The sequence below is a fragment of the Megalops cyprinoides genome, chromosome 13 (assembly GCF_013368585.1).
Source record: "Megalops cyprinoides isolate fMegCyp1 chromosome 13, fMegCyp1.pri, whole genome shotgun sequence".
Lineage (NCBI taxonomy): Eukaryota > Metazoa > Chordata > Actinopteri > Elopiformes > Megalopidae > Megalops > Megalops cyprinoides.
Window position 1 is genome coordinate 4481064 of NC_050595.1, and position 15726 is coordinate 4496789.

Below are 15726 nucleotides of genomic sequence, written 5' to 3' on the forward strand. Positions count from 1 at the left end.
GAAACACAGGGTGTACACAGAGGTTTCGAGGAATGACAAACGTGGGTCCTGGCTACTGACTGATTGGCTGAACAACTTCAAGGGATGCTGTGCTCTCTTTCCATGCTGCAACTTGCTCTCTCCATAGCAGAATCTCATTGGAAGAAGGAGGGAGGACTGGGAAGAGTATAGCAAGCAAACAGCTACAGAGGTCCCCTCCCGAGAGACACGTGCAGAAACCGTTACACGGAGTTCACTTTATCGAACAAAAAAAAAAAATCTTTAAAAAGGAAATGTAGGAAAAGGGAGAGTAAATGCTCTCTGGGTAACATTAAGCTCAACTTGCTTGACTGTGTGTAGCCAAAACGATATCAAGAGAGAGAAAAAAAATTGATTGTTCTTCTGGAAAATGTCATCAGGAATTTCTCCTACAACAGAGTGTAGGGGATCAAGACGCGCTGCCCTTTGGCTCCCCGCGCCAGACCCAAGTGTCTGACGAATGCGGTGCTCCACGGGTTCATGCAGGACATCAGTCTCAGGTTTCTGCATTTGATTTTGGTCAAAGATCTGACACTCGTCATGACGGGATCCCACCTCCTGTGGGAACGCAGATTAAAGAAAAAGAAAAAAAAAAAACACTTTGGTCGGTACTTTTAACAGGGACTCAATGCTGGCAGAGCACTTTCAAAAACACCAGTGAAAACGATCCAGCAGAGATCTTCATCTGTGGCCAGAGCGAGCCATTCTGGCCCAGTGCTATCTTCAACGATTCGATGCCAAGATGGCCGCCACAAACACAGACGCTGCTTTTCGGCTTCTCCAACCCCTCCAGAATGTGATAATGACGTCCCCTGGGTCTGCCGTGCGTGCCCAGCTATGAGAAATGGACAAAACAGCCTGACCCGGACTGACAGGCCTCAATCGGTCCTGATTCGGAGCCATTTTGTTAGGGTGAAGGAGGTTGCAATCTTTTCTGAGTGTGCAAAATCTCAAACAATCTGAGGCTGCTCTTTCTCTCTATCTCTCTCTCACACACTTTCTCCCTCTCTCTCTCTCTCACACTCATTCACCCTCACTCTCTACATCACGCACTCTTTGACAATCTCTTGCTGTTGCTACTTCCCCGCATTGGAGCGCCCCTCGATGGACAGTTTGACCTCCTGAGGGATGAAGGAGGGTCTCGAGGAGCTGGAGGAGGAGGAGGAGGATGAGGAAGAGGAAGAGGCAGACGGGTGGGCCGCTTCCTCACACTTGATCTCGTATCTTTGGAAGCCGGGGGCTGACCAGCGCCTCTGGGCCGCACTCGTAAACAATGTCACCCCCCCCGCCCCTGCCACTGGCTGGGGGGGGCCCTCGCTGTGCAAATAGTAACTGCTCCGGCTCCTAGTGTGCTCAGCTGAAGTCCTGTCAGGCCTGGAGGGTGTGTCTCCCACCTGCATGGGCTCCTCCTCCTCCCCTCCTCTCCGCTCCCGCTCCCTCTCCCTCTCCCTCTCCCGCTCCCGCTCCCTCTCCCTCTCCCTCTCCCTCTCCCTCTCCCTCTCCCGTTGAGTCCTCTCAGCTCTGAAGTGGGTCGGGGGCCGCAGGTGCTGGGGCGCCGGCGGCCCCATTGGCCGGAAGGCAACGGCGGGGGCGGAGCTGGCTTTGGCGGAGGTCCGGGATTGGCTCTGCTGCTGCGGCTGCTGCAGGGTGATTGACACACAGACGTCGCCCGCCTGCAGGTGGTGGCAGGACAGCCCATAGAGCTGGGCTGTCCGGTCGGGGCTGCAGGAGGACCAGCCCTGGCCGAAGACGAAGAAGGGGTGCTCGGGAGGAACGTCGATGGCCACCCTGCTCTGCTGCTCCCCGACAGTGAAGTGCAGGGACACCAGCCCTGGCCTCTGGCTCTTGCGGATGTCCACCACCATGCTGGAGTCGATCTTCAGCCCGCCGCTCACCTCCGCGCTTCTCACAAAGTCCTGGGTCTGCAGGTCCTCCACCCGCTTCAGCTCACCGGTGGCCAGCTGAATGATGGCTCCCTTGGTGAAATGCGAAGGGCCGGGGGAGGGGGAGGGGGCGACGGCCTGCACCCCTCCTGGGAACGGGACGGGGGCGGAGTCCCGCTGAGGCTGCTGCAGCTGGGCCTCCAGCTCCACCGTGGCCCTGTCAGGGGGGTTTGGCCTGGCCGGAGGCTCGGAGGCTTTCGGTGAGGCGGCCACATCGTTGGGCGGGGCCTGGTAATGCGGCTGATGGTGGTAGTCCAGAGGGACGAGGACCGGTTGCCCGTTGGCCAGCACCACGGCGTGTTGGGGGGTGGGCTGCTGTTGCTGCTGCTGCTGCTGCTGGGGGGGGCCCCTGGAATCATCAGGGCCAGCAGGGTGTGGCACGAACACCGTCCGGCCTGGTCCATAAACATCGTCCCCACGAGCCCCCAGCAAGGCCTCTCTGTCGCGCGGAGACCCCTGAGAGAGGTTCAGGGGGCCCAGAGAAGCCTCCTTGCGAATCCCAGTCACGGCCTGGTTTGCCGACACCAGACGCCCTACGACCTGCTGGACCTTTGAAAAAGAGGGAGAAGACTCAAGTTGAGCAAACTGCGCCTGCCCATGCTGGCTTTCATGCATGCAATGCCCCTTCAGCATGACTAAATATTTATTCACACTAATCGTTTGCCAGGGCCTCTGACCACAGACTTCCTCTCTGCTCTGGGCGGGGACCACAAATCACACAGCAATCTCTGCACCTTCCCAGACGCGCTGATGGGAGTCTGGGTTGCCCAAACAGCGGCACACAGATCGTCTGCAATGAGGAAGGAAGTGGAGAGGACCACCTTCTGCTGTCAGTGCATTGGCGGAGCCAAAGGAAGTCCTTCGGCCTATCTGTGAGAGTGTATCCACTTCAGCTTATTTAAAGACAGCAGTGGGGAAAAATGTCTAAATTACATGTAGTATCGTGATGTGTTTTGTGCATTCTATGATCTAGTGACTGATGTATGGTAGTATACTTAGCTTCCCTTGTCTAGTCAGGTTGCACAGGTTAACTTGTGGTAGGGCTTGAATAGTGTTATGCTCACACTCATGGGTCTGGGAGTGTGTTAGCCTGGTCTGACACTGCTGCTGTTGACACGTGCTGCAAGCCACTCTGGATAAGAGGGTCTGCTAAATGAAGGTAAAGTAATGTAATGTAATGTAAACTCCAGTGGACTGCTCCATAGGCCAAAAACGTTTGCATTCACCTCCAATTCCCAAACCTCAGTACAAATCCATGTGAGAAAAAATGATGGCATCCTTATGGAACATCTTTAGCAAGTCCATATAAAGGTATTACTAATTTTAATTCTTCTTCTAACTAGTTCTATCTAGCTATGCAACAGGGGCCGAGGAACCCAAAAACCGAAAACGGTAACATTCAGGGCAGCTAAAATTTTCCTAAGCCTTGATTCAATCAGCACTTTATAAACATCTGCTTGAACAGCAATCAACATGATTAATGAAAAAACTGTGTCTGCACTGAAAAAAGTAGCACTTTTAATTGTGAGGCAAAGTTGAGGGGAAATGTTGACTGAATCCAGACTTGAAGTCATTATGTAGTCACACCCCCCTATAAACGTGTTATGCACCATCTGTAGATTGGTGTGACAAAAAAATAATTCCAGTGATTAATTAAATGTACCAGACACTTATTATTTCACACCATGGAGGGGCAAAGGCACTACAATGTAAGAAACCCAGAGGGTTGTGGTCCCTGCAATGACTAGTCAATTACCGATTCAGCACAGACACCAACACTCTTCCTCACCTCCAGGTCTGTGTCCGGGGTTTTGGGGCGTCCTGGGGAACCCCTCTCCTCAGCCCTGCGGCTCGGGGGCATCCTGTCTTGAGGGTGCTCGGCCTCGACGGAGCCGGGCACCGCATGCAGCACCCGGGCGTTCCTGGAGGCGTAGGCGGAGTCGTGGGGAAGCTGAAGCTCCCTCCCTTCCTGCTCCTCCTCCGCCCCGTTCACCTTCTTCTCCCGCTCCTGTTGGCCCCCGTGGGAGTCCCGGTAGCTCGAACCCAGAGGCGGCTGGGCTGGCCTGGAGCCCGGGTGGTGGTAGAAGACCGGCACGCCCCTGGGGGCGACCTCGGCAGGGCCCAGGTGCTGCTGGGCGGTCTGCTCCGGGGACAGCACCAGCGGGAGGTTGCCGGCCGCAGCGACTTTGGCAAAGGCATGGGCTGAGGTGGCAGGCTGTGGGGGAGGGGAGACCACGCCCTCCTGAATGACAGACGGGTAGGGCACCAGGTGCGAGACGTGGTGGGGCTGGGGGACGGTGGACTGGGGCGATATCAGCGGGCCGGGGACGAAGCCTGGCGGCACGGCGTAAGGGACCGCGTAAGGGGAGCTCACAAACTGCAGGGAGGAGTGGGGGATATGGGCGTATCCTAAGGGGGGGTAGGGGATGCCGGGGTGCTGCAGGATGGAGGAGGGGACCGTGTAGGCGGGGGAGATGTGGCTTAAAACCGGGTGCAGGCTGGTAGGGGAGTAGGTGACGGAAGGGAGGGCCACTTTATAAAGCATGCCGTACTGGTCGACGGGCACGCCCACGCCGTCCGAGTTCTCCACGCTGTAATGCACCCCGGGCTGAACCCGCATCCATTCCCCGGGGGCAGAGGCGGCTCCTGATTGGGTGTCACGGCCCGTGGAGGCGGAGCCGTGGGAAGGGGCCGGTTCCTCTCCACCCCCTCCTTCCCCCGCGCTGCTGCTGCTGACCGGCAGGTCCCGTTTCTTGGGAGGAAGGCACTCCTGGTTGCGCTCGTGGGCAGGCTTCATGGTGGTCCTGGCTGGGTGGGCTGGAGTGGTGGGGGCAGGGGCGGGGCGGGGCAGTCTCAGTGCGCGGTATGGGGGGCGAGGCCCGCTGACAGGGTGGTTGGCCCCATGGGAACTAGCTCTGAGAAGCTCCTGCCGACAGTACCCAGCTCACCTGGATGGGGCGGGAAGAATTGTGCTGTGATCATCACACAGAACTTGAGGGAAACTTCACAGAAGGGGCGCTTTGCGATGCTTTCGAGACACCCGAACACAAACAGTGTCCTCAGTTTTTTGCTTGTTCAACGCGGCAGCGAACAATTTGTACAATCGTAGACGGGGTTGTGAAATATTTGTTTGTCGGCGTAACCTACAACTGACCACGAATTGCAAAATGCGACTGATGGGAAGAGGAGGGCTACAATAACTGACCACACAAGCCTTATTTTAAGTTCCCCTTGACTGCATGACTGCAACACAGCTTGTTTGCCATGGCAACCTGTCATTTTTTGTCTGAATGACTGGCCCACGGTGTGTGTCACAGGACTGTGTGTGAGTGTGTGTGTGTGTGTGTGAGAGAGAGAGAGAGAGAGAGAGAGAGAGATGTTACCCTGCACAACAGCTGCAACAAGGATGAACTACTCCTGAAAAGTAATGGCTCTCAGATGATTCAATATTCTGGACCCTTTTCTCCTGACTTAATTTTATTGTCTCATCTCATGATGCTGCTGTGATTCCTCTTTGGCAAATTAGCTAAACTTTCAGAATACCAAAATATCACACACACACACTACAACAACAGTACTCCTTAAAATTATATATATCATATGTACTTATATATTACATATATTAAACACACACACACTGTTAAATGCACATGACAGTTAGAAGGTGTTAACAGACGAATGCACCAATAGCACACGACCAGACAAGCGACAGTGGAGAGGAAGCCAGGTATGACATTACTGAGCGCTTGCAAATATGCAGCTCTCCATTCTGATATTGAAATGGAATAATACTGCAGAGAACCATATTTTCTCAAATATGCCACAAGAATGACTGTTTATTTAATAACCTGAATTTTCACAGAATCGTTGCACTCTTATATATATAGCCCAGAAAATTAAGGCAATTGTACACTAGGATACAGCCGCATATATAACTATTGACAATACACATATAAAACAGCTGTCGAAAACTTGTAACGTATAGTTGCCGTTGTTAGTTTTGTTAAAATGTGTAACATTGTTAGTTTCCGTTACTAACTAGCAAGCTACTTCCATTTAGCCAAAGTTAGCCTACAAAGCAAATAGCGCAACTTGTGTGTAATCTCTCGTCACTGTGTTGTTGCTTTACAAAATGTGACAGGACTACTTGTCAAGAAACCGCTAAAAAGATGAAATTCACAAACATAGCATTTTTCCTCGGTGGATTTAAGCATGCAACTCTACAAACAAGTCCACAGCCAAAATCACTTTTTTTTCAGGTCACACCCGGGCAATAACGTGCCATCAACGTGCCATCAACAGCTACGATATCGGATATCTGTGTAATAACTTAGTCAGCAAATGTGATTACCATCATCACTCAAACAAGATAATCTTCCAAGAACGCTTCAAAAATAACAAAAAGTAGCTAACGTCAGCTATATAACATCAGCACAGTACTTGTTTTTTGTTCTGCTTAAATGCCAAAGTTGCTGCTATCTATTAGCTATTTAACTTAATGCTAGAACACAGTGAACACAATTTCAGTGGTTACAAACATCTTGGAGAAAATTTACTTCTGTAGCTAACCAGCTAGCTAGCTAGCTATCTATGGTACACCGCCGTGATGGTAAATAGTTAACAAGGCCAAGCGGCAATACAATTCACGGCAGAACACTGCTTGCCAATCGATGCTAGCTAGCTAGCTAACTGTTTATCTGCCATTACAACTACTTGTTTTCCTTACTTAGCTACACCAGTAACAAAAATATATGTTTCCGCTTACCTCCCCATGGCATTGTGGTACTGACGCCCCTGCTTAAGGTTTCTTTGTGAGTTAATTTGATTCCAATTTTGATCGAATCAGAAATGACAAGTTCTGCCCATCTCACAACCTACCCAGCAGGCGAAACCTCAGCGGCGCCCGTGGATGACGTCACCCTGACACGGTCGTCTTCCTGGACGATGACGCAATAGCCACTGACAATATAGGGTTGGGAAGAGTTTATGCTTGGTCCAATGTAGAAGTTCCCGTGTATGCCTAATTTGTGGAGTAAAGGAGTTCCGTTTGCTTTCAAAAAAGGTCAACAGAATGAGCTCAAAATGTCGCAGCTAGCGGAGAAATGGAGCATCTCCACTGGAGAGACGCTGAGTTACTGAAACGTATAGAGCAGATATTCTTTGCAAGTCAGTAACAAAACATCGAACAGGCACACGGGCATAATTTTTAAATTAGTGCATATAACCTATCCTGTTGGTTTTTCACGTGTCAGAGTGTCGTATCGAATGCAGGGCCACGCCAGAGAAAGGTGCACGCGACTCTTGAGCTCTGCCTACCAGTGGTATACATGCGGTAGTTATACACTGTATATTAGAATACCGTTACAAATAAAACAGAAATTGCAGTACAAATATTCCTCAGTTTGTGAAGAGTTATGGCAGTTTTTTTTGTGAGGGTGTTTAGTCATATGATACCTTCCTCTTGTGGGGTGAGATGGCTGGAACCACAGTTCATGATGGCGCGTGCAGTTACATGAGCGTGAAAAAAAAATTATTATAACTTGCCAGTCTTGATTGTGTGTAAGGTATAAGCATCTTAGCCAACACCTTTCTAAATACTTAAATGTGGGCCAATCAATGCAAGCCAGAGTCGTTAATCGTTCAGAGCAAATGCACCTTCGACATGGCAATGGATCAGGCCGTAGTCCTGCCCACCTTTGTATAGGTGCAGTGCACTAAGAGAATACATAACGTTACATTATTGTCCACGGTTGCCCAGAGTAGTCCAGGTAAAAATCTCATGAGGTATTGCCGTGTATGGACACCTGCAAGGTGTTCCTCCGTGATCAGGTAAGGGCTGGCCATTCATCTGTTGACCTCTTATTTTACTGCGTTTCTAGTCGGCTCACATTCTGGCGACTTGTGACCCCTTGTTTCTGTGTGATCTGCATGTCCACATGGTGTCCACTGGGTGGTGCTGTTTTCATACAGTTTACAGATTTTGAATTCTCAAATCATGTTGGAGATTCTAGATTAGATGCCGGATTAGATGCTGCTAGCCTTGTAATCGCCTGGAATAGTGTATTGTCTTCACTCCCACCATGACATTTAAGGGGAAGTCCATTGTGGAGTCCATTTAGGCAGGAACCCATGTTCAATTGCCTTTTCATGGCATTTTATATTTCCAGATTGGGAACCATCATAGGTTTATTAACTTCTCTGCCTTCAGTATGTGTTTTTATAATATATTTTTACATTTTTCTAAATGTATGTCAATACACCATTGTCCTTAGCAGTAAAATCATTAATAGTAATGTGCTTTTGGGTTGTTAGGATGTTGCTGTAACTCCAGTGTACTGTAATTTGTCGCCAACTTTTGCTCCTTCCATGTTGCAGAAACTGGTATAAAGCTGAAACTCAGCACCATGCTGGAATTTGGAACAGAATGACTACAACATTGTTCTTTACCAGGACAGAACTGTCTTTGCTAGAGTGCATGAGGAGGCTTGCGTTACACAAGGGTTTTCTCCTTATATCCCAATGTCGACACAGTATTCATGACTTTTTGTGCACCCCTGTGGATTGCAGTTGCACCCCTCTGTATTTCCTCCCGTCGCTGAGCCTGCTCTGTAGTACTATAAATTTGAATTGAAAGCATTATTATTTCACCTATGATTTCATAATGTGTTTCTCAGACTTCAGAAAACTCTTCTTTCACAGACCACGTTGGTAAGGGGGCCCTGCAGGGACTTTTTTTAATCAGCAACAAGATTTATGCCTGTTCTCACAACCTGTCTGATCCAGCGTCTAGCCTAGGCTGTTGTACCATCCCATTCAGGATTCTGCGGCTCCGCAGTGTTACAGCGAGCAGCCCGGAGCTGTTCACAACTGCGTTCTCTGGGACACTCAACAGCGTAGCCAAAAGATGTGCAGCTGGAAGCTGTCTTTGTGCCGAAACAGACTTCCCTAATCATAGCTGCGGCTCGTTCTTGTGGTGGCAGATAGCTGTTTAAAAGGAGAAGCCGTCCAGACCAGCTCACAAGCCCTCTGCCTCAAACACAGCCACCTGGTTCTTAAACGAAGCACTACTGTTCATATTCTCCTCACAGACAGAGGAGGTGACTGACTTCTGTTCCTGGAAACTACATCATGCTGTCTGTGCTGTGTTCAGACCATAGGTTCTTGCAAAGATCCCCTCCTGGTTAGCTGTGTATTACTGAACTAGACCCTGAAGTAATTGTCTCGTGGAGAGAGATTCTCGTGTTGTTGCTGGTGAATGCTAATGGCTTTGAAGTATATCAGAGCCATTTGTTTTAACATTACCACCTGCTGTAACCGCGTTACCTCTTAACTGGCTAATCTCACAGTCTGAGTCACCAGGCCACCTCAGACTATTCAGAGTGCTGGACTCAATCCACTAAAATAAGCCCACGTCTCCACTTCTATGTGTTTCCTTTCATTAGATTCCAACCACTGACATAAATGTCTGTTTACTGTATTTCTGTCTCAGCTGTACCTATTATTGTTGCTCCTTACTGACATGAATAGCACAACATGTCATATTCGCTTTGTCAATTTCTAAAAGAGATTAAGATAATCTGACAAAAAAAAAAATAGTACAGTACCCTGAGAAGTGTCTTGGAAATTGGTTATCAAAAGTACACTGGCGCAAGAGCAGGAAGAATATCGGGGCATACTTCATATAGAGTTATAGAAAGGGTAAGATAAATCCTGAAATATAAAAAGGAAGAATAATGTTCCAAAGATTTTAATGTGTTTCTCCAAGTCGCCGCAACGTTGATGGGCGGCGGTGTAGCATAGTAGTTAAAGGAGCAGGACTCGTGCCAGTTTGATTCCCTGCCGGGGCACTGCTGTTGTAACCCTTGGGCAAGGTACTTAGCCCCTAATTGTCTCAGTAAAATATCCAGCTGTATAAATGGATAACATTGTAAAAAGTGTAACCTATGTAAGTCGCTCTGCATAAGAGCTAAATGCCAATAATATAATGCTAGCAAGACCAGCTTGCAGCATTCAATACACTACTACTGTTTTAAATGGACTGTGAAGGTATTCATGGGCCCAAAGCCAATGGTTTGCTCTAGATATTTGGAGCTTCCTGTGAAAATTGTTGTGGTTTGGGTGCAGACAGACAGACGATGCTATTTAAACTGAGGAAAGACAGCATATGGCTGAAAGAGAGAAGTGGTTAAGAAGCTGCTTCTCATTTCTCTGAAGCTCTTTAACCTGATGGGTCCTGATATGTCTGTTGAAGCAATCCTTCTCTTCATGCTTGTAAGTTTTTGTTTCATCACTGTATAGCCTACTCTGCCAGGAAAATACAAGATCAGAATTTGTTTTAGATAGTTACTTTCATTTTTAGACTAATGGAGGACAACTCCAAGTACAGAAGTATATTTGAAAGGCTAAATACTAATTGGAAGACTAAATCACAATTAAGAAATGCTAACAATGTATAGGGCTACAATAAAATGTCTTTAAACTGAGTAGTTAATTTGTCAGCCAATATCATCAAATGGAGAGATCAAGTCACAATCAATACTGTTGTTCATTTGAATTGTACTTTACTGTACATTACTGTTCATACATGTTTCGATTGTTCTGTGAGCTCTATTTCTGTAATAATTAGGATCTACCATTGTATAAAAATCAATGCTGCCGTTGGAGAAGAAAAAGAAATTTTATAATATTTGCTATACAATGTCACTTGTGATTAAAGATATACAGCCTACAGCCTTGCAAAAGTGTTCAGACCCTTGACCCTTTTTTTTTTAACATAAAACCAATGTCACCTTAAAGTAATTAATTTTGGGTTTCAATGTTTTTAAATAAAATGTCACACAGAATGAAATGTCACAAATGTATCATTTGTAATTCAGTAAAATATAAGAATTGGTCAAGGATCTGAAAAAGTTTGCAAGGCACTGTATTCTGTATGGAATATATAAGGAAGTATAAAGACAGAATAAGAAATGAAATATTCTACAAAATAAAGTTTTGAAGCTTTCAAGTCAAATCCATAACAAAATGGAAGTGTTTCTAGCTTTTTAAATGCATATTTAATAAATGGGTAAATAATTCAATTTTTTTTTTGTACAAATGTCTCCAATGAAAATTGTAGTCAATTTTAGTTTTAACAGTTTTACGTAAACCTCAGGTATGGGCTACAGGTGTACTGGGAGAGACATCACCATGGCAAACGAGCAACATCTCCATTGACTCAGACGCAGCTCATCTACCTTGGGACAGGATCATTAATACAGGTACATGTTAATGCATTCAACATATAATGTGCTAGACTACACAACCGGAAACATCCATCTTAGCATTGATGCCTCTAACGTAAGAGTCCAGTCTTTAAGTCCTTAAGTAAGTTGTGAATCTGTCACTTGTATAGATGAAAATTAGCATCTCAGAGCTGAAAATGAATGAGCTTTACACAGCATTTACACAGCCATTCAGATTATTCATTTTCAAACATGCACTTTTATTGAAGTGGAGACAGACAGAGCGGTCAATGTGAAGAGGGCTGTGACCATGCATGATGGACACAAGAACCTCCCAGTCAAAGCTCTGGACTCCAAGGGGAACAGAGCAGCAGCTAGAGCCAGACTGCATGAGCCCAGCAGCAGCCGCCATCACCATCACAGTGAGGTGGACAGTGTCACTCAGGAGCAGGTAAGAGCGGTGCCTTCCTCTGTAGCAGAGGCAGTGCTGTAGTGACCCCTGCTGGTGGCATGGTGATTATCTTGTATCTTTTTTTTTTCATTCCACTGTCTGCTTTTATGAAATAATCTCAAAAAAAATTTTATGCAGTAATCATTGGTGTTCCACGTATTGTTTTCATTTTAAATTTTCACTGTTATCAAAAAAAGTTTGTGTGTGTGTGTGTGTTTAAATCTGTCATTTACAGTGAAGTATACTACAAATAACATCTTGCCTCCTCAGGCTGAACCTGCTCCAGCTGTCCCAGTGCTGATGTTTCCACAGTCTTCAGGAGGTCTGAGGAGGAGGAAGAGGGACTGGGTCATACCCCCCATCAACTTCCCAGAGAATGACAGAGGCCCCTTCCCTAAGAAGATGGTGCATGTATGTGACTGTAGCTCTAATTTGGGTTTTGGTTGCAGTCCACAGTGGCAATTTCAGTCAGTAATATTGGGATGTGTTTGTATTTACAGATCAGATCAAGCAATGATAAAGAGATTAAAATGCAGTACAGCATCAGTGGCCCTGGGGTAGATGAGCCCCCTGTTGGGCTTTTCACCATTGACAGAAACACTGGTGAGCTCTTCGTGACTCAGCCTTTGGACAGAGAGACAACAGACAAATACAAGGTGAGTGGTTTTCTTAAGAGTACCTGAATTTCATCACAACTGGACATTCGTAAGAGGTTTCTTGAGGTTAATTGTTGTTGTTTTCCCCTATTTACAGCTTTTTGCACATGCTTCGTCAAGTCATGGTATGGCTGAGGACCCCATGGAAATTATTATCAATGTAATTGATCAGAATGACAACAAGCCTGAATTTACCCAGGATCCCTTTCAGGGCAGCGTTCCTGAAGCATCACCAAAAGGTACAGTCATTTCACAGTTGTGTTTGATTAATGATGTAATGCCATATAGCTCAATGAAACAAAAATTAAAACCCATATTTTATGAATGCAATATTCATAGTTGCATTCTGGATCATCTGTCCATGATCCTAAGGAATATCTGTGGTAATTTCTTGTCTTCGTATGAACACAAAAATTTTTCTGATTTTTATTTTCTGTTTATCACTTTCAACTCTCAGATTTTGAGTTTATGAAGGTAACAGCCATTGATAAAGATGAGCCTGGAAATCAGAATTCTGATATTAGATACACCCTTTTGAGCCAAGACCCAGAGCAGCCACAGCCCAACATGTTCACCATCAACCCTGTGAGCGGAGGAATTCGACTGAATTCAGGTGGACTGGACAGAGAGGTGCGTTCTCTGCTCAAAACAGCATCGAAATGTAGGATGCAGTGACATTGATTGAGGGCAGTTTCTCTCCTACTTTGTTGGACTCTGACTGTACTAGAAGTGTGGTTCTGATCTCTCTCAGGGTGAGAGATTCTGTATTTTCGGTCCACCAAATATTTGTGCTGTATAAATGCAAACACAGTCCAACCAGAAATACCACTCAAAAAAATCAGATCCATAGTTGTGGGAATGCCATCTTGTGAGGTAACATATTTACATTCACTTCAGACAGCTCATATGACGTGACGTGAATGGTCACCCAAAGGACCGTGTCTTCCACCCATTCTATGTTGATCTGAGCTAAACTGTGAAGTTTCAATCGAATTCTGGTCCACATGTAATAAAAGAGGACGAAACCAGTTTGAATTGTTCAATTTCAGTACAATGGACTTTTTTGGTCAGAAATGAAGCTAAACTAAATTTGAAAAATTCTTTTGCAAGTTGACCAGATACAAATCACTGCCAAGTAACCTTTGTGTGAAAGTGAGGAAATGCAAGCATGCACTAAACTAAATATTTATTTTGCGTTTCTTTTCCAGAAATTTCCTAAATACACGTTGGTCATTCAAGCTGCTGACCTGGAGGGGTATGGTCTCACAAATACCTGCACAGCAATCATCACAGTGACAGACAGCAACGACAATGCTCCTCAGTTTGAGCAGACTTCAGTAAGTTAGTTTGTTCTTTATGTTTATTTTCAGGTTCATGAAGGTTTATAATAAAATCTATGTCCTAGATGTGTAAATATACATGTATGAGTGTATTAGTGATTCATGTAGGAGCATTCTTTAACACTTGCTGTGTTTAAATCATGTATTCTTCTTTAGGTAATACATATACACTTTCCTTCAACAGTACACAGTGTCTGTCCCTGAGAATAAAGTGGGTGCTGTGGTGGTGAAAATGCCAGTAACTGATGGGGATGAACCTCACACACCTGCCTGGTCGACTACATACAAGATCATCCAAGGGAACGATGGAGGGTTCTTCAATGTCAGCACTGGACCCAGCAAGCTGGAGGGCATTATTACTACAGTAAAGGTAAAACTCCATTATTTGGAGACCAAACATTTCAAAATGTCTCTGAAGCAAAGGGCATTGTCATTTTTGTATAATTTTTGGTTCTGTTTGTAATACTTTGCTTCAGGGCCAGATTATTACTTGTTACTAATTTGAAAATAATTAACTGAACATTGGCATCCCTATCCAGGGCCTTGACTTTGAGAACAACAAGTATACTCTGTTGGTCACCGTGGAGAACGATGCTGCATTTGCCACACATCTGCCCACCTCCACTGCAACAGTGATTGTGAATGTGGAGGATGAGAATGAAGCTCCAGTTTTTAATCCAGTTGAGAAAGTGATCACCAGACCAGAGAACCTGACTGTTGGCAGTGACCTATGTGCATATACAGCAAGAGATCCTGACACAGCGAGAAATCAAAAAATGTGGTAAGCACATTTTCTGTGCATAGTACATATTAAAGACTAGAATGTTCATAATTTATAGCATGTATCCAGTCATTTATTGACGATTTCTGGTATTGCTGACTTGATCTATAAATTCATTTGCACACTAAGTCATTATTAGCCTCTGCCTTATACACATGAGTGTTTTTGTGTCTGAGATACACATTTGAATTTATGGATAAGGTGTCAGGCTGAATTCCTTTTTATTCTTCAGGTATAAAACGGGCAGTGATCCTGCAGGATGGCTGAATATTGATAAAGAGACCGGACTCATTAAAGTCAAGAGCCCCATGGATCGAGAATCTCCCTTTGTCAAAGATAACAAATACAGAGCTCTGATTCTAGCCATTGATAACGGTACTGGATTTTGTTAAATCTCCATAATATTATTTTGGAATTATTTTACCAGTGTCATACTTTAAGTGCTGTAAACTAAGGCTGCTGTTTTTGGATTCATAGATGATGTTCCTGCGACTGGCACCGGGACCCTGTTGATCGAGTTAAAAGATGTGAATGACAACGCTCCAACAATCAATGAAAGATCGATCACCGTCTGTAACCAAGCAACTCAGCCCATCCTTCTGTCCGTCAGTGACAGAGATGGGCCGGGCTTTGCAGACCCTTTCAGAGTGGAACTCCTGGGATCATCACAGAACAGCTGGGCCATGGAAATGAACAGCGCGAGTAAGCGTCTCTGTGCCTTACAGACGGGTCTTGTGGTGGAATCATGTTTTCATAAACTTTTATATTTCCAGATTGGACTCTGTCATGTTTAAAGTATTCACAAACCTCAATGAACCTTTTGTCAGAACACATTTTTCACCAATTCATTTATGTTAGCAATGCTTTTTTTCTGTAAGGGAATCAACTGTTCACGCCTGAAGTTGAGGTGCTTTAGGAGCACGGGGATGCTGCTGAGCTGTCCTGCAATTTGTTGTTACAAACAAACTTTTAATTCTTATTTTCATGCCATAGAGACTGCTGTTGTACTGAGACTGAGGACCATGCTGGAACAGAGAATCTACAACATTGTCCTGAGGGTTTATGATAACCAGGGACTTTACCAGGACAGTACTGTTATTGCCAGGGTCAACGAGGAAGCTTGCATTACAAGGGGTTATTTTTGCATGAGGCCTTTGTAGACTCATTATCTGAGTGTATTTTAATCGTGATCAAATCATTTGATTTTAATGTAAGTCAGACGTAAATTAGCATTGCTTTTATATGCTTGATATTGCTGCCCAGTAAAATAGCTTGTGTTGTGTGTAATAATTCTCATGTAATTTGTAAGTGCA

General features: G+C 45.6%; 2 protein-coding genes and 1 long non-coding RNA gene across 3 annotated transcripts in view; 2 read left to right on the forward strand and 1 right to left on the reverse strand.

Annotated features, from left to right (window-relative positions):
* Positions 1–373: 373 nt before the first annotated feature.
* Positions 374–6852, reverse strand: LOC118788349 (ataxin-1-like). The gene is made up of 3 exons (XM_036544310.1): positions 6727–6852; positions 3751–4909; positions 374–2510 (listed from the first exon to the last, which is right to left on the reverse strand). Exons 2-3 carry the CDS (start codon positions 4756–4758, stop codon positions 1095–1097), a joined length of 2424 nt encoding a protein of 807 aa, XP_036400203.1. The 5' UTR covers positions 4759–4909; positions 6727–6852; the 3' UTR covers positions 374–1094.
* Positions 6853–10173: 3321 nt separating this feature from the next.
* On the forward strand, positions 10174–11541 carry LOC118788359. Its single transcript, XR_005005400.1, has 3 exons — positions 10174–10232; positions 11116–11221; positions 11455–11541. It is a non-coding gene; the product is annotated as an uncharacterized LOC118788359 (long non-coding RNA).
* A 65-nt stretch (positions 11542–11606) lies between these two features.
* Positions 11607–15726, forward strand: part of LOC118788244 (protocadherin Fat 4-like) — a gene marked incomplete at its 5' end in the record, with an annotated part of 35592 nt that continues 31472 nt past the window's right edge. The window contains 8 exons of the mRNA XM_036544200.1: positions 11607–11636; positions 11907–12047; positions 12137–12292; positions 12390–12531; positions 12750–12922; positions 13501–13629; positions 13817–14002; positions 14172–14348. Coding sequence (XP_036400093.1) covers positions 11607–11636; positions 11907–12047; positions 12137–12292; positions 12390–12531; positions 12750–12922; positions 13501–13629; positions 13817–14002; positions 14172–14348 — 1134 coding nt within the window. The remainder of the gene's footprint in view (positions 11637–11906; positions 12048–12136; positions 12293–12389; positions 12532–12749; positions 12923–13500; positions 13630–13816; positions 14003–14171; positions 14349–15726) is intronic.

Excerpts from the sequence above, each read along its gene's own strand:
- LOC118788349 (XM_036544310.1), bottom strand. The coding sequence starts at position 4,758 with ATGAAGCCTGCCCACGAGCGCAACCAGGAGTGCCTTCCTCCCAAGAAA. Across the intron at positions 2,511-3,750 it reads CCCCGGACACAGACCTGGAG|GTCCAGCAGGTCGTAGGGCG; the intron begins GTGAGGAAGAGT and ends TCTTTTTCAAAG.